The sequence below is a fragment of the Podarcis liolepis genome, assembly GCF_965112155.1.
Source record: "Podarcis liolepis genome assembly, chromosome: 16".
NCBI classification, from domain to species: domain Eukaryota; kingdom Metazoa; phylum Chordata; class Lepidosauria; order Squamata; family Lacertidae; genus Podarcis; species Podarcis liolepis.
Genome location: NC_139567.1, coordinates 1,188,837 through 1,215,849, shown reverse-complemented (window position 1 = coordinate 1,215,849; position 27,013 = coordinate 1,188,837). Strand labels below are relative to the sequence as shown.

At 47.2% G+C, this 27,013-nt stretch overlaps 1 protein-coding gene across 14 annotated transcripts in view; it reads right to left on the bottom strand.

The window, feature by feature from the left end:
* Positions 1–407: 407 nt before the first annotated feature.
* Positions 408–27,013, bottom strand: part of FGFR1 (fibroblast growth factor receptor 1) — a 117,752-nt gene continuing 91,146 nt past the window's right edge. For 9 of the 14 annotated variants that reach the window (XM_083480437.1, XM_083480444.1, XM_083480435.1 and 6 more), the window contains 10 exons: positions 23,564–23,766; positions 21,249–21,394; positions 16,264–16,385; positions 14,348–14,458; positions 12,802–12,992; positions 12,139–12,261; positions 8,870–8,940; positions 7,262–7,399; positions 3,650–3,755; positions 408–3,216 (listed from right to left, as the gene is read on the bottom strand). In XM_083480437.1, coding sequence (XP_083336563.1) covers positions 3,040–3,216; positions 3,650–3,755; positions 7,262–7,399; positions 8,870–8,940; positions 12,139–12,261; positions 12,802–12,992; positions 14,348–14,458; positions 16,264–16,385; positions 21,249–21,394; positions 23,564–23,766 — 1,388 coding nt within the window. In that variant the 3' untranslated portion in view covers positions 408–3,039. The remainder of the gene's footprint in view (positions 3,217–3,649; positions 3,756–7,261; positions 7,400–8,869; positions 8,941–12,138; positions 12,262–12,801; positions 12,993–14,347; positions 14,459–16,263; positions 16,386–21,248; positions 21,395–23,563; positions 23,767–27,013) is intronic. The other 5 variants (XM_083480441.1, XM_083480440.1, XM_083480436.1 and 2 more) reach the window with 1 other exon arrangement.

Sequence of the window (27,013 nt, the reverse complement as noted above, 5' to 3'; positions counted from 1 at the left end):
GGAGACAGTGACTGGCCCAACATCACTTTCACAGCTGCATGGAGATTTGAACCCTGGTCCCCCAAGACCTAATAGAGCACTCTTAACTGCTACACCTGACTCTCTTTCTGCTTTGTAAAATGTGTTAATGCTTTCTAGAAAGACTTCTAAATCTTTAGCTTCTTACCAACATGAATTATTGTCATGTGTGGATTGTGTTAGGTTGATCTGCTGCTGCTGAGATTGCCCTGCAGTGTTGCCCTGCAGTGACTATACAGTACCATGTCATGACTTCTTCCAACTGGTAGATCGGGGGTGGGGGGAGAGTGGACCCCCCAAGCCAGAAGCCTAGCTGCTGTTGGCTTCCAGATGTTCAAGTCCACAGGCTGAAACCCACAGATTCTGGACTTCAAATAAGATATGTAACATTTGCATAAATTTGCATGGTTTATTCTCATTTTCCCCATAAGAAAAAGAAGGCACACAAAGGGGAGAGGGAACAAGAATATCAGCTAATGTCAAGGAGGGTTGCAGGACTCTGTTAAAATCTTTAAAAATAAAAAATAAATTACAATGCCACCAAATTTGTTACAGAATTTTTAAAAAGCACAGTAATCTGACTACACAAAGGCAGGGCAAGCTTTCAAGTATGACTGGCATGGCTCTGGCTTCCAAGATACCACTGAGGAACAAAAAGCAAACTCTTGTTTCTTAGTCTAGACTGGGGGAGAAAGCAGGAAGAGGGCTTGGGAGTCTGCATGCCATTCTGGAAGCCAAGGGCCATGTCGATTATTTGGGGAACGTGAAAATTAGAGCAGTCTTCCCAACATGGTGCCTTCCAGATGTTTTTGGCTGTAATGGCCACCAACCCCAGCTGATGGCAGCTGTAACCCAACACATCTGGAGGGCACCAGGTTGGCAATGGCTGATATAGTGAGTGCTGGAAGAGCTTAAAGTATTGGTGGAAACAGGGCTTTTTTTCCAGCCGGAACTCAGTTCTGGCCCCTCTCAGGTGGGCACCATCGCCATTCTAAGAGAACACGGGATGCATTCATGGTGAGTTCTGGTGCCTCTTTTTCTTGAAAAATAGCACTGGGCACAAGGAATGGTCTTGCCCTACCTCCTGGCTCAAAATGTGCAGTTCTAGTTCAGGTGTTCCCGGCTGCTTTAGAGGAGACCCGGATAAGGCTTCAGGGCCAAACTAGCTATTGGAAAAGAACTGGTAGGAAATGAAGAATTCTGACTAATTTGCTAGGTTGCTCCCATGGAAGATAGGGAGGGAGGGAGGGAGGGACGAGTGCACTTCCTCTCATCTTGTATGGACATGCAAGTTTCCACAGCTCATTTTAAGGCACTCGTGGAGTTCTTCCTTGGCACTGCCTGGGCGGGGAAAAGTTTGTTTGGACAAAACGAGAAGCTGGGGCTGACCCAAGCATCATGAGAAGTCGAAAGCAGGGCCAGAGGCAGCTCTTGAGCTGGTCTTGCTCTGGGTTCCAAGTTGCCAGAGCAAAAGGATGTCAAAACTCAGCTGGGAAGAGCTTGCTCCGGCAACATCACTTTCTACCCCCCAAAAGGGCAAGAGCCATTTCTACCTGCAAAACATCAAAGAAATGCACAGACATGGCTGGAAAAGGGTTCCTCGTCCTCATTGGGCCTCAGCCCCACTGTGGACCAAGATTCTGAACCTAGAAACTGCACCATTGGCACACAGACACCCTTTTCTTGCGCCAATAAGGTGAACTGACTGTCCTCCTGCTGGGCACCAAATTCAAAGGCTGCACTTGGTGGCCGGGACAGAAATCAATGGCAGGGCAAGGGAGGAGGAGCCTAAGAAAGGAGGGAGATAATTTCATAACAGCTTTCCAAAGGGAAATCAACATTAACCAACAAAAATCACTGTTTAATATAACCCCATATAAAACTGAAGCAGCAGCAATTTTATTGAAGTACCTAAATTGAAATAAGTTTTAGAACATAATTTAAAACAAAACAAAAAACCAGCAAAAGTAGCAAAATATATGATTTGTTTTTATAGCAACTGATACCTACCAGCCACTAGTAACTTACTACCAAAGTGATATTAACTCTGGTAAACAGCAAATTTTCTTTAAAAAAAGACATGTAAATATATATTTCATATTTATACATTTTGCAGCTATGTACATAAGCTTGTTTAATTAAAAAAAAAAAGACTCTTCCGAGCACTGGCTTTGTTGGGCTGCATCCTCTCTGTTTCGCGTCAAGTGCTGTGAAGATACTCCAGGCCTTGGGGTTCCTGGTCACTTCCCAAGTTTGGTCCACAAAGCACAAACCAGGGCTGTGCCCCATGCCTGTTTTCCTGGGAGGAAGTCCTGCTGGGCTAGAAGGCTTGGTCCCAGCACAAGCATGCGCAGGAGTGCGCTGCGCCATCCCGACTGGCATCACAGAAGCAGCAGGCCCTCCAGCCCCAGATGCTGCTGCTTGGCTGAATTTAAGACTTCCCAGTTGACAGCTGAATCCAGAGTGTCCTTGGGTCACAGCCTTTGCACCTCAGGCTTAGCTGTCAGCTTCTTGAGCTGTGAAGAGGTTGTGTTGCTTGCATTTGGAAGTAGAGAGCAGAAAATGCCCCCTCTCTTCAAAGGAATGTTGTTCTCCCCAGAGTCCTTTTCAGAGAAGTGGCAGCAGGTTGCTCTTGAAGCCCAGGTGTCTGGCTCTGCCTTTTTGTTTTGTCACTGGCCAAAAGGGGGGCAGGGGACGCAGTTCAACTTAAGTTCATGGGAAATATTCAAGCAGAGATTCCCTGTGAGCTCCTCTTCCAGAGGTCAAGGACTTGCAATCATGGCAGCTTTGAGAAGAAGGGGGCGGTGTGGGTTTGGTTATTCAAAATGGAGTCTCTGCAGATCATGACTATGGCAGCTGGAAGGGGGCTGATGGCTGCCCCATGCGGTGCTCCACCACCAGTCCAGCTGGAAGCGAAGTGCACACACACATATGCACACACACACTCCTCAACACATGCACACAAACACGCTACGCTTGTGTACACGGAGGGTTTGCAAACGTCCCACAGAAGTTGCAGTCTCAGCGCCTTTTGAGTCCTCCATTGGCAAGCTGAGGTGGGTGCTTGGGGAGGCAAGGTTCATCGGGGAGGGGGTCGTGGGAAAACACAGAGTCCTCTCCTGAAGAGCAGGTGGAGCTGCGGGTGTCTGGAAAACTAGGAGAATACTGGTCCAATGGCATGGAAAGGTCCAGGTATTCCTAGAAGGAAAGGAAAGAGCCATGAGGGCTTAAGCACTGGCCAACCCAGGGTCTGGAGGCCTCGGAGAGGAGAGGGGAGCCCCAAGAGACAAATGTCAGTAGAAAGAGAAAGGGGCATTAAAGCAACAGTGAATCACTTCACCCCGAATTTTCCCACACCCAGGGAAAATTGGGCCTATCAGAACAAAGGTATCAAAATGGAGTGTGCTCCAGCGACTCTCCCCAAGAAACACCGGAATTAGTTGCAGCACTCAGCAGCAGGAGCCAAAGCCAGACAGAAGACCTGGTCGGCCCCAAAAGCCAGAGTCCCCAGGGGACTCAAAGCACTGAGCTTTGAATCCATGGTTAGTCCAGGAAGCAGCTCCCTGCAACCTTGCAGACAGACAGAATGACACCCAGGAGCATACAGTCTTTGGAAAAAGATGTATTTTACCTGGTTAGAGGTCATGGCCACAATCCTGTCTAAGTCTTCTACCAGTTGCTTAAATGTGGGTCTCTGGGAGGGAACAGCATGCCAGCAATCTCGCATCATCATGTACCTTTACAGAGAGGATAAGAGAACCGGATGAAAAATGTTTAGCACAGAGTTGCAGGACACGTAACAGAACATGGACAAGCCCATGAAATGGCTATTTTATAAACAGGTTCAACAAAAGCAACAGATTCCATCAAAGCTATGAAGCTAAAGGGAGGCAGTAGACTTCTGAGTATCAGATTTGGTGGGCAGGGAGCATAAGAAGGCAATCACACCCAGGTCTGGTATGGATGCCAGGGAATGCTCTCTACATCCCCTAAGGCCATCAGCTGCTCAGGGCAGCAACTGAGAGGGAAGAACAGACCTCTGGTGTTTTGCAAAACCAGCAACTGTAGCTCATTAATCCGCAAGATCAAAGCAGAGTGGGAAATGACACAGGAGCACATATGCAAGAAGGGCCCATGCATTTTGTGATTGCATGCATGCAATTTTCGGGATGCAACTGTATTTTGATGTTTTAGACTGCAGTTCAGCTGTGCGTTGACGTTATTTGACATTATTTTTTACATATTTTGTAAAAAAAGAAAATTGGAGAGAATGGAAGGTGAAACTTGAGTAGAGTTGGTAAGAATTAAATAAATGCCTCTGTTTCCATGGGAAATAACCCACATGTGTGTCTGTGTGAAGGGTGTGAGATTTTGTTTGCTGGTCTGACAGCCTCCACTACTGGAATGCAATGCCCAACAGCTTTCTACCAGGGTGATGTGGCTTTTGGCTCCAAAATGATTCCCCATCCTTCCTGGAGACTTCTCTGGGGCACTTGGTTTGCCACCGTTGGAAAGAGGTTGTTCAACGAGATGAACCAACCCAGTCTCAGCACTTTCTCCTGACGCCCTTCTCCATCCCACTTGGTGCCCTGCAGATGTTTTGGACTACAAGTTGTGGTGGCGGGGATGGGGGTCCAAAGCACCATCTGGAGGCCACCAGGCTGGCCAAGGCTACCCTGACACTTGCACCTTACTGAACTTGCAAACACTCCATGATCTTCCTGAGATCATAAATCCTTACAACAATCCTACAAAGAATGTTTCAGATGGAAGCTGAGACACAATGACGAATCGCATAGAACCTTGAAACAAAGTCCTCCACCCTAATCTAAGTCCAGGTTTCTGTCCACCACCTCTGACATGTGACAAGTCTTTCCTAGTCTATCATAGACTGTTTATTTCTCTGTTACATCTACGCCTGCCTTTCTTCTGGATGTGGGGTTCACAGGGGGTCTCCAGTGCAGACAACTGAGACCTGCTTAGTTCCACACTTGCGCCTAAAGCAGACCTCTTGGCTCCGGGGGGAGACACAGGCCTGCAAACTGTAAACTTCATTTTCACTGAAAGCACGTGACAGGCTTGTATCCCATCAAGTCCTTGTGTGAGTGAGCAGGACTGCTTGTGCAGTGGAAATCCCCCTCCCTCTCTTCCCCATAGGTTTTTAAACTGCTGTAAATAAATGCCCACCACTTGTAAATCAAAGGTTGCTGCTTTTTATAAATAAGAGTCAAATGAACCAATGGCTGTTGATGAACATTTTGCAAGGCACTGACGGCAAGTCTAATTTCTGCCATTAACATGCAGACTAATGCAAAAGGACTGCGTGTTTAATAGCAATTTAGTATGAAGCAGGGTCTGGATCTTTCAGCTGGGCCAACCAAGGGAACCCCAACACCGGAAGGTGCTTGCTTGAGCCTGCAGCAACCCTTGGCGTGAGCCCCTTCTTAGGTCTGAGCACCACAATCCTCCTCATTGTGTGGCGAAGGAGGGAGGTGGATCTGTTGACAGCAGCCACTGGCCAGGCTGGCTAGAACAAACTGGGAAGGGACTGAGAGTCGATCAAGACAAAAGACCAAGTTACCCCCCCTCCCCCAATTTGGGATATTCTCCTGCTGAGAAAAACAAAAATATAAAGGAAATGAAGTCTTGGTTTATTATCACGCACAGCTTTCAGCAGGGCTGGGAAAATAACGCTGAATTCCTGCCAGCGCTCATAATATGCATCTGCCGGTCAGCGGGGGTTCTGTTCTGCTGTGCCAGGCTGCTGCGCTCGATGGGGCTCTCCAGCCGGCCGGCCCTGCAAGCCTGGCAAGGAAAACCATCTCTGGGAACTCGTGTCATAGGAACAGGCTGACCTTGGGATCAGAATTGCTCAAAGCACCCCTCTTTCCTTTCGCTCCCACGTACCCAGCCACTCTGCTTCAGACGCCCTCGCATAGCAAGTTCAAATATCTGGAGGAAGAGAGACTCCACGGCTGCAGCCCCGAGGCTACGGAAGGGCCTCCAGCAAGAGGCCTGGTGGCATCAACAGCTCTCCTGACTTCTGGGAGGGGAAAGCACGAGCCCAACTTGCTTGGCATTTGGGTCGGAGAAGAAGGGAACCCCCGGCCCCCGGCTGTAACGGCCAGGGTCAAAGGCATGGCTTCTGTGAATGCCGACTGCCGGGAATTGCAAGTGGGGAGAACACCGTGAGAAACAGGGCGCTAGACGAGATGGCCGTTTCCAACATTTTATCTGTTGTGTTTAGGGATCACTTGGATATATGCTGTGTCGATTTGAAATGGCAGTATTGTTGCTGTTGCATTCATTTTAATGAAGTCTTTGATTTAACCCAAGCTGCCCCGGGCACAAGGAGAAGCAGCAAACAAACACTGCTGAAACAGGGATAGCCCCTAACATAACCACTGAAGATTAGATCACATGTAATCTCCTCCAGGAAGTTTTTGGGGAAGGGCCATAGCTCATGAGACATCCCTGGTATCTCCAGGGTGGGGTCGGCAACCTGCCCCTCCAGTCTGAAATCCTGGAGAGCCCCTGCCAGTCAGTGTAGACATTCCTGAGCCAGATGGTCTGGTATAGCTCAGTCAGTAGAGCCTGAGACTCTTCATCTCAGGGTCAAGCCCCACATTGGGTTGGAAGATTCCTGCACCGCAGGGGGCTGGACTAGATAACCGTTGGGGTCCTTCCAACTCTGTGATTCTATGACTCAGTATAAGGCAACCTCCCCTGCTTCCACAGAGACCATAAGGGGCTGATCCTTGACAAAGCAGAATTATTGCTGAAGCTTTCTGAACCATTTTGCAGGGAGGTATTTTTAGACTCTGGATTTAATGGTCTTACACGGCATTCCTCTTTAGCGGGTAATGGGTATTACTTCATTGGCTTCAAGGTATGGCGAACGAGCCCTGGTATGTTTGGAGCACCTCCCGCTCATTCTGCAACAAAGTCCTGTCTGGACAGCACCACTATCAGAGCTGGTAACACCTGAGAATCTCTCTGCCCAAAGCAGGAATAGCCTTTGAGCCAGGAAAGGGCTAAGAGCTGTAGAAATGGCAAATAAAATAAAATAAACAGCCCACGAAACCAAATGTACAATATATTGGCCTCATGCTGTGCTTTCAACACTTTAACGAGAACTGAAGACCAGGGCTGGAAGAACCCCATCTGTGCTTCTTGTCTGAGTCCAGCACAATGCCAAGGACGCGAGAGGCAGGCTGGGAAAGAGCCAGGAGGCGACACTCACAGCTCATTGGTGCAGTTGCTGGGCTTGTCCATTCGGTGACCCTCTTTCAGCAGCTTGAAAAGCTCTTCCACTGGCACTCCTGGGTATGGCGACCCTCCCAACGTGAAGATCTCCCACAGCAGTACGCCGAAGGACCACCTGGCCAAAGAGCAGAGACACAGTGTGTGGAAATGGGGTCTCCCACCCAACTCACCTGCCCAGTCCTCACGGGGCTCCTCACAACATCTGTGTGGCAGGGAAGCAGGGCACCCCTTCTGATGGGACACTGATGGGGCACATGCAGCCTGGCTCCGCTCATCCAGCGCTGACATGGGGGAGGGAGGTGTGGGAAGACACCAGGACGGGAGAGCTCCCTTCTCCAAATGGTCTCTAGCTAGCGTTTGGATTTTTTTTGTAGCTTTTTCCTTTTCTTTAAAGGTATGTATTTTTAAAATGTGTTTTTCCAACCATTCCCCCCCCCCTCCAGCTCTCCCCTATGGTCACATCTCTCCTCACAGTGCTATTTCTTTCATGGTTTTTATTCTTTAAGTTACAAGGTTTGAATAATGATTGGAGAGCCATGGCCAGACAGTGTAGCCAGTACAGAGCTGGCTCAGAGTAAAGGAACTTCCTACATTCTAAACTGAGCATCGTGTGCACATCAGGAATCACAGCAGTAGCTGTGTAGTTTAGTTATGCTTGCTTGGCTGAGAAAGAAAAACCTGCTGGATAGCTTATCTTAAAATGTTATTTCATAAGCATTTAGGTATGTTTTTTGAACTGGAAAAAACTGGAAAATTCTGAGAAGGGAAAAATCCAAAAGACAACTGTATTGCAATCTGCACATTAGTCCAGGCCAGTCCCTATTGGAATTTGTAAAAACCAAATTATTCAAGCACACCTAGCTCTCTTGGCTGTCAACAGGCCTGCTTCTCCATGAAATGGTCTCATTAATTTTTTTAAGACTTCTTGTGGAGGTGAAAAGGTATTGGGCTGACAATAAGGCAGGAGTCAGTAGCAGGATTCAAACAAACCTCAGAGCCAGACTGAAAACCCTCTTCCTGCTTATAATAATTAGCATTTCCTTAAGCAAAGGTGAACCACATCGGATCTATTTCATCTTTGGGAATGGTATCCAGCACACTGGGCTTAGTTGGAGATGCCAGGAGGCTTAAGGGGGTGTTGCCTGCATACCACGGTTGTGTGTGAATTGGACCACAAGCAAAGACACACTCCTTGGGGGAGCCATGAGCACAGGGAGCCATTCAGGAGTGGGTTGCCAGAGCAGTTGGTGTCTTGGAGCGCAACTGTGAATACTGTGGAACCAAAAGTATAGCGGTGACATTTAACAGGTTAAAGGCAAAGCAGCCCAGGGCTCTTTCCCCAATCCCTCCACCCTCGAGGTCTGAGCAGATGGCTAGCAGGAGCAGAGGCTTCAGGGCTGGGACAGAGCCCTTGCCTTCCCGGCAGGAGGTCCTTCTTCCAATTCCTGGCATCTCCAGTCTGAGAAAAGATCGCACAGGTCTTTGCCTGAGCCCTGCAACCAGTTATGCCAGACAGGACAATCTGGATAGTTCCATGGACTGGCTCAGGTTAGGTTCGTGTCTAAAGTAGCCAAGAGATACTCACACGTCACTCTGGTGCGTGTAGATCCTATCAAATAAAGCCTCAGGGGCCATCCACTTGACTGGCAAGCGACCCTAGGAAATAGGAAAGACAGCTGCATCAGCCCAAAACTGTGGGAAGGAGAGAAAGGCCAGGGTCTGTGTGCATGAATAATGCAAAAAATAATAAATATGGAGGTGTTGTGTTGCTATGAATTTAGCAGTTCAACTTTGTTGGACTGGTCATGTTGTGTGGATGCCTGATCTTCCAAAGCAACTACTCTATTCTGAACTTAAAAATGGAAAGCGCAATGCTGGTGGTCAACAAAAGAGGTTCAAAGATTCTCTCAAGGCAAATCTAAAAAAATGTTGTATAAACATGTACAACTGGGAAACACTGGCCTGCGAGTGTTGCAACTGGAGAACAGCCTTTACCAAAGGTGTCATGGGCAGTGGCGTAGCGTGGGGGGTGCCAGGGGTGCCGGCCGCACCGGGCGCAACATTGGGGGGGGGGGCGCGTTTGGCCGGCCCTTCGCAAGACAAAAGTCCATAGGGAAATCTCTGGGACAGCGGGGAAGCGCAGCCGTCTTCCCCACTGTCCTCGGACCTCCTCCGAAGCCTGCCGGTGGGGCAGAGAGACCTCCTCCCGCCGCCAGGCTTCGGAAGGATGCTCCGAAGCCTGGCGGCGGGAGGAGGGCTCTCCGCCCCACCGCCAGGCTTCGGAAGGCTGCTCCGAAGCCTGGCGGCGGGAGGAGGGCTCTCCGCCCTACTGCCAGGCTTCGGAAGGCTGCTCCGAAGCCTGGCGGTGGGAGGAGGGCTCTCCGCCCCACCGCCAGGCTTCGGAAGGCTGCTCCGAAGCCTGGCGGTGGGGCGGAGAGACCTTCTCCCCGCGCCAGCCTTCGGATGGCTGTCCTGAAGACTTGTGGTGGGAGCAGTGGCGTAGCGTGGGGGGTGCTGGGGGGCCCTGCCGCACCTGGCGCAACATCTGGGGGGGGGCGCAGAAGAGACTCGAGTGCTAAAATCCACGGGTTAGGGGGCGCAAATTACTTGCCTTGCCCCAGGTGCTGAGAACCCACGCTACGCCACTGGTCATGGGCGTTGAAGACACTCGAACTCAGGACAAAAGGGAGAAACGTGCTAAGAGGAAGGCATGCTTGGCAAACCCTCACCGTGATCAACTCCTGCATGGAAACCCCACTGTGGAAGGACATGTGGATCCAGAATTGGCCTTCACAGTCACTTACAGACTCACTGTTAAAACCGTGTTCATGGAAGACCATCTTCCTCGGCTACCAGGGGTCGCCAAAGAAGAAGGAGGAGGAAGAAGAAGAAGCATTTAGAAGAGCGCTTCAGGGTTTGCCCTGTGATGCAGGACTGTCCCACTATCCTTTTATTAGAGTCCACTGATTATACTTGGGGGATCTGATTGACTCTCAGTTTTTAGGTTCGGAAGGAAACTTCTCCCAGCACAAAAGTGTCTGGAGATCTGGAAAGACCTTTCAGTTTTCCCTTGAAGTATGTGCATTGTTAGATGCAGAAGAGTTTATTTCTCATGATGTTGCACCATAGCAAAACAATACAAATATATATATATAATCATGAAAAAAATAATCACTTCTGGAAAACAAAATCAAACATGTGCACAGCTTTAAATAAGGGTGTGAGCTGGAAGCGCCCAGTGTAGTTTTGGCATTTCTACTTCTAGCAAAAACTGCTGTTTAAATCTTGTTTTCCTTATATATAGCACATTAAACAAATGTGGCAAGCACCCCACAATCTCAAAATCCACTATGCAATGTTGAAAAGTGACTATACACAAGCAGCAATAGTGCTCTCCTAATTGGATACTCAAGGTTGCTGTTGGGGGTTTTTTAATTGGGTTTTATAAACAAGAATAATGTTTAAAAATCCTTCCATAATCATTAATCAGTTTAAACATATAATACTATGGGGCATCCTGCCAACCTAGCAGTTCGAAAGCACGTCAAAGTGCAAGTAGATAAATAGGTACCGCTCCGGTGGGAAGGTAAACGGCGTTTCCGTGCGCTGCTCTGGTTCACCAGAAGTGGCTTAGTCATGCTGGCCACATGACCTGGAAGCTGTACGCCAGCTCCCTCGGCCAATAAAGCGAGATGAGCGCTGCAACCCCAGAGTCGGTCATGACTGGACCTAATGGTCAGGGGTCCCTTTACCTTTTTACTATGGGGCAGCCCTTTACATCAGATTCCATGAATACATCTTTCAATCCATCTTAATACGGTTTAAGGCCAGCCATGCAGGATAAAAGTCTTCAGATTGAATTAAAGCCTCTGCTTCCTGGCGCAAAGGATCTCTTTTCCGAGGTGCATTTTGAAATTTGCTCTTGAATTTCAATGTGTGATCTCAAGCTGGGGTTGCCTTCATGGTGCCCATACGTGCAAAGGCATCATTGAGGTCTTCTTCTGGTGCCCACAAAGCCTCTGAGACTCCCCCCTCTCTCCCTGGCTTCTTGGTCATGAGGCAACAAGATGTCCTCACCTCATTCTCTAGTTAATTGTGTGGAGAAAGGAATGCCTGAAGTGGCACACAATCTGATATCCAGGTAGAGGCCAGGCCCAGACTTGGACCTCCTCAGCTTCAGAAAGGTTTCTGCACCCACATACATGACATCCACACCTTTTATGGGCAGAATATAATGATGAAAATAACCAATATTTTATTTTGGTCCCTTCACCACAAGGTCTGGGGGTAGACTTCAACAATTAAAACACAATATGAAAAACTGTTTAAAACAACTTACTACCACAGAAATAAGGTGGAGCCTTAAAATATGCATCTCTAGAGTCAAAAGCCACGGTTCAGAGGTGTGTCATCAGCAGTCGCCGAAAGTTGTACAATGAAGGTGTCAGATGCACCTCTGTGGGGAGAGCACCCCGAATTGGGCCCAGAAATGAACGGAGGTTTTATGGGATCTAAACAGAACCCCAGCTGGAAGTCTGGGTGCTACACTATGGACCAATGGATGTTTCCGAGCCATTGTCACAGGCAGCCCCATGTAGAGCGCATCGTGACCATCCAATCTGGAAGTGACTAGCAGCCAAGTCACCTCTGTCGAAAAGGTGCCATCGCTGGCAAACCAGTTGCAGCTGAAACAAGGCACTTGTAGCCTCTGAGGCACCACAGCCTTCCATGACAGTGTGGGATCTAACAGCCTCACAGACAGTGACCCTGTTCTTCCTAGGGGAGGGCAACCTTGTCCAGAAGACAGGCTGGCCGTGAGATGTGGTGGCCAAAACCCCTGAATTGGCTACTCACGTTGGTTGTCTTTTTGTAATAGTCTATGTGATGAATGTCTCGAGCCAGGCCAAAATCAGCAATCTTCATCACACTGTCTTCTGTCACCAACACATTCCTGGCAGCCAGATCACGGTGAATGCACTAGCGATGAGACACAGATTGTTAGGGACCTGCAAGAAAGAAGCAGCAGCCCTGGGAGGCCTTGACACCTCCCTCAGAGGAATGCAGGGGCATTTTCAGCTTAAAACAAAACAGGGAACATAACAGCAAAAGAGGGCAAAATTATTTTTGACCAAGCTAACTTGCAGCCTGCATATATGACGTGAACCAAGCAAACGAGGGACCTACTCTGTTGTTGCAAGAGAAAGAATCTCACTTCTTTGCCTCCATACCCCATTACACATTTTTGTCTGAACTTCTGTGGAATTCTGAAGCCCACACAGCCCCCCCCCATTATAACAACAACAAAGTTACAGATCCAATCAAACAATAAGCAAAGGGCTTCTGCATCCAAAAAGGCAGTATCCAATTGTCAACCTAACCCTTCTGCCTTTTTCTGCAGCAGACAATTTAAATAATTCCCTGGCCCTTCCATCCCTCTGGTCGCCTGCACAGCGGCCTCCTCAGCCCCCGTCCTCCTGTATGCACTGCACACCCACCATTCCTGCTGCGACTGCTCACCTTCTTGGACGCCAGGTATTCCATGCCTCTGGCCACTTGGTACGCGCAGGACACCAGGTCTTTGAAAGAGAGCTGCTCCTCTGGGATGTGGGTGGGGTTGTAGCAATATTCCATGCCTGGGGGGCGCCGAGCCTGCAGGTATTCCCTCAGGTTCCCTTTGGACGCATACTCCACGATCACATAGAGCGGCCCTGGCGAAGAGGAGACAGGCCTTGGGTTCAGAGAGCACAGCAGAGCCTGTCCTCATGCAATCTCCCACTCAACAGGGCTCCTTTCTGTTGTGACCAGTGGCAGGCAGAGAGGATTTGTACATTTGAGTTGCAAGACATGCTCTGGTAACCTCTGTGCTGGATTACTGCAGGGAGTTGTTATACGCAGGGCTGCCTTAGAAGACGGTTTGGGAACTTCAGATGGTGCAAAATGCAATGGCCAAGCTGCTCACCAGAACTAGACAGTTTGAGCAAATTACACTGATCCTGGCCCAACTGCACTGGCTGCCAATTAGTTTCTGGTCCCAATTCAAGGAGCTGGTGTTGACCTATAAATCCTTACACGGCTCAAGACCTCAGGGCCTTAAGAACTGCCTCTCCCCATACAAACCGGGCCAGACCCTGAGCTTGCCATCTGATGCCCTTCTCTATGTACCTCCTTCCAGAGAGGTTCGGAAGGAGGCAGCAGGAGAGTGGGCCTGATCTGTCCTGGCTCCCCACCTGTGGAATGCTCTTCCCCAGAGAAGCTCACCTGGCGCTATCATTACATGTCTTTAGGCACCAGGCAAAAACAGTCCTCCTTACCCAGGCCTTTAACCATTAAATGATCTATGGCCTGTTAAAGATGGGGGGGGGGGAGAGATTATTATTTCATTATTATGGTGTTTTTTATTATGTTTTTTATTACTGATGATCCGTAAAATGTGTTCTTACTGTTGTAATCCACGCTGGGATCTTCTGATAAAGGGCAGTATATATATTAAATAAATAACAATAAGAAGAAATTAAAGGACAAGCACTTTACAGAGTTCAAAGCCCAGCACACAACTATTCGTCTTTCTAATTGACTTTGGAGCGACCTCACACCTATTCTCAAGCAGGAAGGAATATAGAAAGCTTTCTTACACCTTCTAACCACTGGTCCATTAAAGCTCAGCACTGTCTCCTCTGACTGGCAGCACCTGGCTCACAGGCAGAAAAGGGCTTCCCCATCACCTGCTGCTTGAGATTTCCTTCAGGGAAGAGGTCAAGGGTTTCTTTCATCTTAACAAAATATATGTACCTTTTTGTAAGAAAACCTCTAAGTGGCTTACACACAAAAAATAAGATGAATTTTTTTTAAAAATTCTCAATAAAAACAGCTAAGAACAGGTAACATTCAAGAGATGATTAAACTTTCAAGAGATGATAAAAATCAACAGAAGCTAAAAAGAGATAAAACACATTTAACTAATGGATAGGCTTGTCCTTAAACAGAAACACTTTCTTTTTAACTGGGGACATTCTGCCGCCCTCTGCTCTGCTCTTCCACGGAACCACAACATCTCAGCCCTCACCATCCTGAGTACAGGCTCCCAGGAGATTGATGATGTTCTTGTGCTTGCCAATAATCTTCATCATCTCCATCTCAGAGATCAAGTCAGACAGATCTTTTTCCGTGGCGTCGGCTGAGGAAGAAAAAGACATTGGTGCTGGCAGGTTGAGATTAAGAGTGGCTCAAAAAGGAATTAGCAGCTAAGGCTCCTGGGCACCCCCCCCCCAAAAGTAGTGCCTGGCCCTTCGATAGAGACAAAGGAGAAAAAAGTGGCCATGTAATAAAGGTGCCAGCAAACTGGAACATGCCCAGAAAAGCAAAGCGGAAGGGTTTGGGTATGTTTAGCTTAGAGATAAGAGATGGTGAAGGTGATTTGATATCCATCCTCAGATATTTGAAGGGGAAAAGAAGATGGGGAGAAAATTTGTTTTCAGTCACTCTACTGGGTAGGACATGAGCCAATGACTTCAAATGACAGGAAAACAGGATTTATACAAAACCTTAGGAAGAATGTTCTGATGGTATGAGCTATTTGGAGCAGGCTGCCTTGGAAGATCTCAGCAGTTTTTAAGTAGAGGTCGGATGGAGGCTATCAGGGATGCTGCAGTAGTGGGTTTTCAATACTGATAGGGGGTCTGAATATAAGACCAGCTCTGAAGTCCCTCCCAACTGTATGATTCTACTGCCCCTCTCCATGCCTTTCTCAAGATGCGTGGCCCTGAAGGAAAAGCAAGCGCGGGATCCATAGGCCAAGTGGGGAGCATCTCAGGCGACAGCACCCCTGAAGCGAAGCAGCTGTGGACTTGGGCAGCTGCTCCCTTGGAGGGGAGCACACTGGGAGCCCCACAGCAGAGCAGGATATAAATGGAACACCAATTAAGTAATTCTAAAATGTAGCTGCCAACCAGAGAGTTCAGAGGAATGGAAACATGCTTGTGGAAGCTTCAGAACACATTTCTCTTCTATGATATCATAATTTGGATAGATACATAAACCTCTTGGCCAGCAGGCACATATAAAGAAATATATTTTTTAAAAACCTGGAGTGGTGGCAAGCAGAGCCATGATGTCTCAGTTGGTGATATTGCTACATACAGAAATGTTTTTATGCATTTTCTTTCTTATCTCTCTCTCATTAAAAAAAACTTTTTATTTACTTATTCCGAAGGGAACAAATAAACACCATTAAGCTGGCCTTAACGGCAAAAATATTCTATCCATCTTGATTTAATTGTTTAATTAATATAGGTGTAGAATTTAATCATCAGTCTTGTTTGGATAGCTATTTGGACACAGGATTGCCTATGTGAATGCATTTTCTTTCAACGGAACTAGAGAGTCTTGCCGTTATCCTGTTTATATGTAACACAAAGCAAAGCCATGGCTTGGCAGAAGCCTGCAGGTGCTCAGGGAGGAAATCAAAACTACTTTGCTCGTCCTCAGACCCTGCAGGGAGCTAAGTTATGGTTTGGCTTAGCATGTGGTCTGGACCTAGGCTTATAGTCTGCCTTGTTCCAGACAAGTCATGAGTTTGCTCCTTGTGGTTTGTCTGGACACATTCCAGGCAAACAAAAGCAATTAAGGAGGAGGCAGCAAAGTGGGGCAGTTGAGAGGTGTGCCCTGGAGGACTCCATTTGGCCCCTGGGTCTAAGTTCCCCCCATCCCTGCTCTTAAGGAAGGGATGGGATCATTCACTGCCCTTTTTGGTACAAGCTATGAAACCCATTTTGGGACACGCCAGTCACCTGATATTGCAATCATCAACGGATGAACAGATGAAAATATTTCCAAAAGTTAAAAACGCAGACTTAAGCCCCTCAATGGCAGAAAGTCAGCTGTTGTTCTTCAAGAGGCCCTTGGAACAAAGGACACATGCAGGTCTTTTGGAAGGAAACACGGAGCAGCCTGAAGAGAAGCTACAGGAAAGCCGTTACTTACATTTTAGCATCTTCACTGCCACTTTGGTCACTCGGTTTGGCTTGTCTTTGTCTAGCCCGATGGCCTCAGCAAGCACCACCTGCCCAAAGCAGCCTTCCCCCAAAGGTTTGCCCAGAATCAGCCTAGAGGAGAGCAAGAGAAAGGAGGTGATGGCAGGGAGGCTGCCCCTCTTCAGCTCCAAGTCCTCACTTGCCCTGGGCTCAACACCCAACAGAAATTTCTTTCTTCTTGTAGATGGTTCTGGCTTTGACAATCTGGACCTACAGTGGCACCTCTGGTTACGAACTTACCGTATTTTTTGCTCTATAAAACTCACTTTTCCCCTCCTAAAATGTAAGGGGAAATGTGTGTGTGTCTTATGGAGCGAATGCAGGCTGCGCAGCTATCCCAGAAGCCAGAACAGCAAGAGGGATTGCTGCTTTCACTGTGCAGCAATCCCTCTTGCTGTTCTGGCTTCTGAGATTCAGAATATTTTTTTTCTTGTTTTCCTCCTCCAAAAACTAGGTGCGTCTTGTGGTCTGGTGCGTCTTATAGAGCGAAAAATACGGTAATTCGCTCCAGAGGTCCGTTCTTAACCTGAAACTATTCTTAACTAGAGGCGTACTTTCACTAATGGGGCCTCTTGCTGCCGCTGTGCCGCCAGCACATGATTTCTGTTCTCATTCTGGGGCGAAGCTCTCAACTCGAGGTAACTCTTCCAGGTTAGTGGAGTTTGTAACCTGAAGCATTTGTAACCTGAGATGTTTGTAACTCGAGGTACCACTGTAATACCGTATTTTTTGCTCTATAAGACTCACTTTTTCCCTCCTGAAAAGTAAGGGGAAATGTGTGTGCGTCTTATGGAGCGAATGCAGGCTGCGCAGCTATCCCAGAAGCCAGAACAGCAAGAGGGATTGCTGCTTTCACTGCGTAGCGATCCCTCTTGCTGTTCTGGCTTCTGAGATTCAGAATATTTTTTTTCTTGTTTTCCTCCTCCTAAAACTAGGTGTGTCTTGTGGTCTGGTGCGTCTTATAGAGCGAAAAATACGGTAATTTGTGGTTGGGATGGAATTTTACCCTTCAGACACAGCTGTAAGTGGTATTTTTGCGTTCTGATAATGAAAATGTTGAAGAGTGGCAAGATATTGCAGTTTTCCAGTTTTCTGGAAAACCCGTGGCTGTAAGATGGGATGGAGGACTTGTGGCCTCATCATCCCTGACCACTGGCCATGCTGGCTGGAGTTGATGGACTTGGGAGTCCAATGTCTGACAGGTCACATGTTCCCCATCCCTGGACTACAATGAAAGTTCAGAATTGAACAGTTCAGGTACTGACTCCACTTAAAGTGGGGAAAGAATAACTTAGTAATTCCACCTTCCTTAATCACAAGTTATGCAATTGTTTAAAGAGCTGGTTAATACAAATCAGCAGTCAACTGGTAAAACTTTTGCAGGACTATACCACTTTAGTCTACAGGGAAGTGATACATGCCTGAATGCTCTCTTCTAAAAACAACCACCTACCATGCACACCCAAAACTATCATGCCAGGGGGGAGGTTTCAGTCTAGTGTTTTCTCTGATATACTGTTTTTCTGTGTGTAGAGCTTTTTGTTTTTGTTTTACATGCTAAAGTCAGCCTGTTTGTTTTTACAGTCCTAGGCAGGCAGCAGCCAAAACAGGAGGTTAATCATATCTCTGGTGAGACACACCTGCTCATTCGAACCAGTTGTAAAGTGATTCCGAATTACATTAGCAGCACATGATCTTGCTAGTTGCCCTTCCATCTACAGTGGTACCTCGGGTTAAGTACTTAATTCGTTCTGGAGGTCCGTTCTTAACCTGAAACTGTTCTTAACCTGAAGCACCACTTTAGCTAATGGGGCTTCCCACTGCCGCCACGCCGCCGGAGCACGATTTCTGTTCTCATCCTGAAGCAAAGTTCTTAACCCGAGGTACTATTTCTGGGTTAGCGGAGTCTGTAACCTGAAGCATCTGTAACCCAAGGTACCACTGTATATCACATCAAAAGAAGGGCCAAACCAGATGAGACTTTAAGAGATACATTATTCGGCCTCCTGCCCCTTTAAATCAGGGATGGGAAACCTTTTTTCAGACTGAGGACCACCTTCTCGTCTGGGCAATTTTCTCAGGGTCAGAGGAAAAGTGGGCAAAGCAAGAAATGTGCATGTTACCTCTGTAGAGCAGGCTAGTTTCTTTTTTAAAAAAATAATATTTATTAAAAGTTTCAAGATTACAGAAAAGAAGAAAAAATAGGAAACAACACTGCAATACATAAAAAAGAAGAGAGAAAAAACAAAGCATACAACAATACAGCAAAAAGATAAAGAAAAAACCCCACAAATCCCATATTACATATCTTTAACTTCCATTTGCTTGTTTCATTGACCTCCTCACACCTCCCTTTTTGTATTCAAGTTTAATTAGTTATTTCAGCAAATTCTTTCCATCTTTCTCAATTTTTATTGATAATTTATCTTAACAATTTAACCTATTAATTAACTCAACAAATCCTTTCCATCTTTCCCCATATTCTGTTATTCAAATTGCCTTGATTTATTTAACCTTATCTTACCATAAAATACCTTAGAGCTTGAAACTTAATACTCAATTATACATAGCTCCTTATATCATTTCTACTAAAGCCATATAGTTTCATTCCAACATTTCCCCTAATATTCATTAATTTTAGGCTAATTCCCTAAATAAAATTTTTTCTTTATAAATTTTCTTCCAATCTTCATCCAACGTCCCTTCTTCCTGGTCTCGGATCGTGTCAGTCCTTACTGCCCATTCCATCTAGTCCATCAACCTGGAAGCCTTATGTCCGAGGCCCTTAAGTCTCTTCCATGTCCCTTCTGCAGATCTTCTTCTTCTTGTTTATACCTGCACTTTTCCTTGTCTTTTGTTGGTCTCTTTCTTAATTTCTTTCCTTTCTCATTGAGGAGTAGGTCTCTGGGAGGTTCCAGCCCAAAATTATCTCCATCTCCCTTCATCAAACCAGCCCATTCCCCACAGTCCCACTCTCCACAGTCATCAATGTAATTCAAAAAATATTTAAGAGCATATTTCAAAGTCCCTCCGAAGTTAAGAACCTCCTCAGCTCCAGACTCCCCCTGGCCCACTCCAACTTCAATCTTCAAAAACAGCGGCTTATTCTCCTGCAGGGCCTCGGATCTCTCCATTTGTATTATTTGAGGTGCAACCACAACCTCCTCCATTTTCTTCTGCACTTGCCCAATCAATACAGGTTCCTGAGTTGGTCCCTGAATGGTTTCTGTATCAATATTCCCTGTTTGTCCACAGTTATTGACCACAACAGTCATCAAATCCGTTTTCTCATTCATCAAATCCATCTTCTCATGCATCTGTTCCAACAAAGCACTTGTCTTGCATAAAGCAAGCACCAAAACTTCCTCCCAGCTCATTTTTATTCAAGGTCAAAAGGACTGGTCCCACGATCTTAATCTCACAGCTGTAGAGTCCTCCAGTAGACTGCAGCAACAATTTAACAAGCTCCCTCTAGAGGAGACAATTTCTATTTGTATCCATCTTTTTAAGCCAAGTCCAACAAAGGAAAATTACTTTCATTTTTCAGATATTTTGTTTCTTTAGAATGCAAAAGGCAACAATGGAATCAGTTTATTTCTCTTCTTTAGCTATCTGTCAAAGTATTCCATTCACAGTCAGTGAACCTCTCCAACAATTTCTGTCTCTGACCCCCCGTTCCCAGGTTTGAGACGGTGGAAACTTATCTTTCTTCACTCCCTCTCCTGCAGTCTTAAACAAAGACCCCCCCCTTTCTCCTGCTTCCAAGGGGTTTTTAGTGGTTATAAATGAAGGAAATTTAGACTTTTTTAACGACTTTCCAGACTCTAGCTTACAAGGTTTTTGCTTCAGTCTATATACAAAAAGCGGAAGGCGGACTTCCTGTTTGAACCTTCCCGCTTCGGTGCCAAATTAGGATATTTCTTGATCCAATTTTCCGTTTCTACTCACGGGTACTTGTTTTAAATCCAATTGTCCACAGGAAAAAGTCAGCGCTCTCTGGCAATGGCTGTGCGGCTTCACTCCGTGAAAGTAGCAATTAGTTCGCAGCACCGCGCCGCTCACCCCACTTCACTCCGGAACCCTGAAATGGGGTTCCCCGTGAGTAGGGGAGGCACTCCTGGTGCCCTGACGAACCCCATGTTCCCAGGCTTCCTCTGCCTGGGATTTCTAGCGGGTCCCCACCTTCGCCGCGGCGGGAAGACCCAGTTTCCACGGAGCCAGTTCCTCCGGTCGGAGGAACTCCGCCATTCGCCAATGGCGCTAACCTGGAAGTTAGAGCAGGCTAGTTTCAACACACACTCGCACAACCCTCTCTATCCTCCAGCCAGGAACCAAAAGGCATGGTCAGAGTTCAAAGGCACATTGGAGCCAGGAAAAAGCACCAATGGGGGTATGAAGTAGGGCTGGGGAGGGTCTGGGGAGGCAGGTTGTGGCTGAAGTAGCATGGCCTGGAGAGACTTGAGGGCCAGGGAGGTTTCCCACCCCTGCTTGGAATTGTGGGTGAGAAGCCCTCCCTCATCCTGGCTCCAAAGTACTTTGTTATCAATAGATAAATGGGAATCTGCTACACTTTCTGTGGAATAATATTCTGTCACCTACAATGGTGAGAGATGATACCACTTTCATAGTATCTGCAATTCTCTGCCTTGTTTTGAAATACAACATTACTAGAGCTTTTCTTGCTCTGCTTCTGAAATTTCTGGAAAGTTGCAGAAATCTCCTTTGTGCAGGGGAAATGGGTTTCCTGCTCACCTCTCCCCAGAGGACCAAAACACTGGCATGAGCACTGGCCTTTTCCAACTGATACAATGAAAAAAGAGAATGAACCCCAAGCCAACAAACACAATAACTTCTTCCTCACCAGTATCTGAGGGCACAGAGTAGAAAAGGTGTCAAGACATCCCCGCTTGGCTGAGAAAGAGTAGAGTTTGTTACCTGTCTCTGGGAAGCTCCCAACGGGGGTCTTCTGGCAGCTCGTATTCAGAGACACCTGCCAGCATTGGGATCCCACTGGAGGAAAGCCGTGAGGGGCGCACAAGCATCACACCAGAGTTCATGGAAGAACTTGAATCAGCTGATACCTGCAGTGGGAAGAGTGGAAGTTACCTTCGGCAAAAGGACCCCATGAGTTCAGCTCTGGTAGGGAGAAGAGTTGCTCACCTCCAAGGAGACTATATTTATCTGTCCTGGGACCTGGGTCCTTGCTGCTGTAAACAAACTTTGCTCACTCAGGGCTTGCAAAAGTACCACAGAATCATAGAATATGGGTCACCTCCAAGGGTCACCTAGTCCAACCACCTGCAATGCTGGAATCTGAATATTTATGGCTGAAAGCCACCCAACCTCTGCTTAAAAACCTCCAAGGAAGGAGAGTCCACAACCTCCTGAGGGAGTCTGTTCCACTGTCAAACTGCTCTTACTGTCAGAGAGTTCTTCCTGGTGTTTAGTTGGAATCTCCTTTCTTGTAACTTCTTGGTTCCATGTGACAGCCCTTTAGAGATTTGAAGATGGCTATCCTGTCACCTCTCAGGGTCCTCTTTTGCCAGCTAAACATAATCAGCTCCCTCAACTATTCCTCATCAGGCTTGGTTTCCAGACCCTTGAGCCTCTTGGTTGCCCTCCTCTGCACACCTTCCAGCTTGTCAATACCCTCCATAAACTGTGGTGCCTAGAACTGGACACAGGACTCCAGGTGGAGTCTGACCAAAGCAGAATAGTGTGGGAATATTACCTCACAGCCCTGCAACCCAGTCCCTGTCATCCTCCTATGGCCAGGTCAAAATTCAGAGAGCTCAGTCATCAGGGCTCCTCTGCATTTTGTAATCTGCATGGTGGAAATGCTGAATTTTGTATTCAGCATCCAGAAATTTTTGAGCTAACTTTTCAAAACAAGCTGCTAGGCATTATGGTTTCAATGGCTGGGGGAGGGGTATATGCAAATCTGTTTAATTTGCATTACATTATACTGGCTACAGGATTCCGTTTTCCATGGCACAGAACCTAGGCTTGTTTTTACTTTTGTTACATGATGAGGTCAGGATTGCAACAGCTGCATGCAGTTTATTAAAAGTGTGGTGTAAATTACTATAGTAACAATTATGACTATGCCTTCTTTTCTCTGCTCCTGCCTCAAAGAAGCAGATCTTGGTTGCTACTGCTTCTTTCTCCTGCACTTGCCTCACTTGTGACCTCTCTTTCTCACAACCAGCACGGTTGGGCCTTCTGGCCCAGACACATGGCAAACGAAGAATGAGGAAGTCACCAGAAGACCAGATACTCTAACACTGTTTAGATGCAGGGTAGCCTACATACCACATCTCATGGAGCAACCTGCGTAATTCAGACCACAGCAGGTTCTGCTGCAGAAAGGGGCCAGCACACAGGTAGTTCTGGGTGCCTCAAGGGAGAATGGGTTTTCCCACGCCTCTCTTTCCAGCAGCCATTGCCTCCTCCTCCACTCCTTGGTTCTGCTGATTGTGGCTGGGAGAAGGACTTGGAAAGAGGCCAGGGCATGTCATTTGCACATTGTTCTTGTCTTTCTGGCCCCCAGGAACTGCAGCGGAGCCTCCTAGGAGCCAGAACAGATAGCAGAACTCTCTGCTATTGGCTTGCACATTTGTAACCCACCAAACTTAACACAGCCTACCAGTCTACTGCTTGACAACCATTTTAATGTTGCAGTTTCTAATGGGCAGCAAAACAGAGATTTAAATCTGGGCCCTGGTGGGCTGTAGCAACAGAGAATTCCTCTTGATGGGTCACAAGTTCTGCAGGCCTCCTTTGACCTCATCTGGAGTGCCTTAAGCCACAGCATGCCCAGCTCTGATCTATGCTGACCATACTAGGCAAGCAGTTGTGTCACAGGCATCACCTGCTTCTCTGTTTCCCCTGAGGGCAACGGTGGGGACTCCACAGCCCCCTTCCAATGTGACTGGACTCCAATTCTCATTAGACTCCCAAGCAGCATGGCCAACGGGTCTGGGGTGATGGGAGTTGTAGTCGTGTTCCCCAACACTGCCCTAGGGAGTTCATCCACATCAGGAATAGCCAACCTGGTGCTTTCCAGATGTTGCTGGGCTACCAGACCAATGGCCATGTTTGCTGGTGCTGATGTGAGTTGGAATCAAGCCACACCTGGAGGGCCACAGGTTGTCAACCCCTGAATTAGACCTAGTGAGCTTTGCTCAGCATGGAGGCAAGGCTCTTGCGGGAAGGGGGGTAGGAGACAATCAAACCCCCCATCTACTTTCTGTTACCTGTCTGCGCAAGGGGATGCTCTTGGCCAGCTTATGCACAGCCAGCTGGCTGTTGAAATCCGACTTCTTTGTGGTGCTCTTCATCTTGTATATGATGACGGTCACAATCATGCAGGAGATGAGGAAGCCCCCTGTGCAGTAAATGATGATCTCCAGGTACAGAGAGGAGGCCATCATAGCTGGCTTGTCTTCAATAGCTGGATTGGTGCAAAGAAAGAATCAGCACACTAGGCACTCATTCAGCAGCAACTAAAAACACCACCATAAAAAAACACCACCACGGGGGTCAAGGAGATAGAGAAAAGTGGAGAGAAAAAGCAGCTTTACTTAACTTCTAAAGGTGCCAGGTGTTGTCTGCCCTCACTTCCTGTGGCAGCCAGATGTGCTCCCCAAATAATGCAGAAGAGAAATGGATGTGCGAGCTGAAGCAGGAAGAAGGGCATGCCCTTTTTGCAAGCAGCCACTTCTGCAGCCTCCACCCTGGCTTCTAAAAATAGACAAAAGGGGGATCCCAAACCAAAGCGCCTTCATGAGTTTGCTTCTCTAGGATCCCAGTCTCTTATGGGACAGGATCCATCCCTAGCAGATTCCTAGCACTTCCTGCAGACAAGCATTGACTTCATTGTTTAGAACTAAACATGATGAAGGTGCTCTATGAACAAAATCTCCTTATGTATTAAAGATTATCCTTTTTAAGGGCACCTGAGACCAAGCAGCCAACATGTGTCAGCCAGAGAGGAAGCAGCTGCAGGGAGTTTGCCTTGTCCCTCCCTCCCAGAAAGAACAGCAAAAGAACCCTGCATCTAATAATCAGTGCCTGAGCTTGCTTTTTGCCTTGTCTTCGTCAATTCATTTTTCCTTTTGTTTTGTGTCTTTTGGACTGCAAGTCTGGGAGAATGGATGGACTTATTACTGAGCACTGTAAGCTGCTTTGGGTTATTTTTTCCAGCTGCAGAGCTGACTAGCTAGTCCTAATAAGTGCAGACCCACTGAACTTAATGGAAATTACTTAGGTTCATTCATTTCAGTGGGTGTATGGGGTGTTAGGGGAGGGGCAGTACCTCCAGTGAGAGACATGCCATGCTCCTTCTGGGGTAGTTTGTCTTACCATTGATCCCCACCCTGCTCTCACTCAGCTCTCACCTGCGGCTCCTAGAAGCTGTCAGCATGCAACAGCGGCCACAATCCGAGAACAGCTGCAACTGACTGGTCAAACCAAGTGAGGATGCTCAATGGGTCTCAAACCGTCGGGGAGTCAGGGTCTTCCCCTGCATGCAAAGACAGGCACTGGCAGATTGAGCAGATGAGACCAAGAGTGGGTCCAACAGTCAAGAAGGCGGTTTCTGCCCATGCTATAAAGGGAAGTGAGGGGCAGGTGGCTTATCAACCTGGGAAGAAGGAACTCTCTGATCTCCTAAGCCTCCAGTGCCTTGCAGAATATCTTCAGGAGAAGAAAAGGCTCAGGAGTAAACTGTACACAAACTCAGAGTGGAGTCCCTAAGACGGTTGGATGGCACCTTGTATGCCTCTTTCTGGCAATTCCTGCAGCCAAGCTGGTGCCAAACATCTTGCTCTGCCTTCCACTGGACACCATCGGCAAGGCCGAGAGAAGGGGTAAATGCAAATTTACAAATGTAAATGCTAAATTCACTGTTCTGCTTATTTTTGTCTTCAACACTGCCTCCACACTAGAATGTGGCCCAGAAAGAATGTGACCCTTGGGCTGAAAAAGATTCCCCAACCTCATCCAATTGGGTGAATATTAATTGGGAGAATAAAAATGGTCTTTATACTCCTCCTCAAGAGAAAGGCCAAGGAAACTGGAAGCAGCAAAGAAGGGGCTCTCATGGGTGTATCTACTTCTTCTAGCCTTTGCCAACTGGGTCCCCTCCAGATGTTTTGGAGGATAGTTTCCATCTGCCTCAAGCAACACGACTGGTGGGAGCAGAGGCCCAAAGTTTCTGGAGGATACCTGGGTGGCAAAGGCTGGCTTGCATGTTAACGGAGGCCAGAGAATTCTGGGGCTACTGGTGTGCTCCAAATAAGAAATTTCATGGAGTGGCAAGTGGGAGTCAAAACAGAACAGGTGCAAAATGAGTGCTTGTGTGTGTGTGTGTTGCTGAACTCTGTTTGTGATTTCCCAACCTATTTCTTTGTAAAAGCCAAGGAGTGTTGAGGACCACATCACAGCTGCCTGCCAAACCTTTCAGAACTACATGAGTAATGCTTGCATGAGTTAAATGTGTCAGATTCTGTTGTTTGCTCTGTTGAACCATCTCTTGCAGGTTTTGCCCAGAAACGTTCTCAGCAGGCCTGTCAAGTACAAAGTGCTTTCACCTGGGGTCTTCCTAGTTGTGTCAGCATCAGCTTAATGCTTGTTTGCAAAGAGAGAACTCTTAGTGAGAAAGTGCAAAGCCTGTGTCAAGGCCAGAAACATTTTTCTGAACTTGTTTTGGAGAGGGCATTGGAGCTGTAATTTGAAGAGAAAGAGATGAAAAAAGGATGTTCCCTCCCTCACTTTAGTCCTCCCACCCTTAGAAAAAACAATAAGCAACAGAGAGAAGATGGATAGAGCATGTTGTTGGAAGGAAACGGCTGCCATCTTGCCCTGTTCAGATCACAGGGCTCTGAGTGGAAGCAGGCTTGACAAGGAAAACAAAAGACTGATAACACAGAAAGTTTTTTTCCCTGTAGGTGTACAAATAGCACATGACCTCAAAAACTTTCTGAAGTTGAACATTACCAGTTCTTGCCAGCCAGCTTTTGATGGCTGAAAAATGAGCCCTGCATCAACCAGGCAGGGTGGAACAAGAGCCCACAAAACAGCAGTTTATGCAAAGTAGAATCCAAAAGAGAATGCAGGAAGAATAGCAGAGACTTCAAATTAAGCAAAGGCCAGATTCCATTCCCTTTCAAGGCAAGGCCACCAAGAAAACAGAGCCATATTCGGGATCTTATGGGAAAGCAAGCAGATATTGGGGAGCCCATTTCCTAGTCTCAGTTCTTGGGGGACTAGAATCCAGTGTGCCCATTTTATCACAGCCACCTCACAGAGAGATGAATCCAGTTAAGAAAAGGGCCATCTTCACCCAAGCTCTCCAAGGCTTGTGCATGATTTATTTTATCCCCCTTTTTGCAGTAACCCACAAGCAATATGGGTTTGAAGGCCCCCTCTACAGACTTCCTGTCACCAGGAGGAAAAATAGCCACCTATCAGTGTGGGGGTGTCTGCCTGTATGAACTACATCGGTTTTCTTTGCACAGATGTATGGATATAAGGGGAAGCTACCCTAAGACAGCTAGTTGCACAAGCCTTCGGTTCTACAACTGGAACATCATCATAGTGAGACTCCTGTGTCAACTGCGAAGTTTTGAACATTTCCAAAACATAGACAAATCAATTGCCAGACCACACTCAAGTCCCAGGAATGAGTAAGTAGGAGC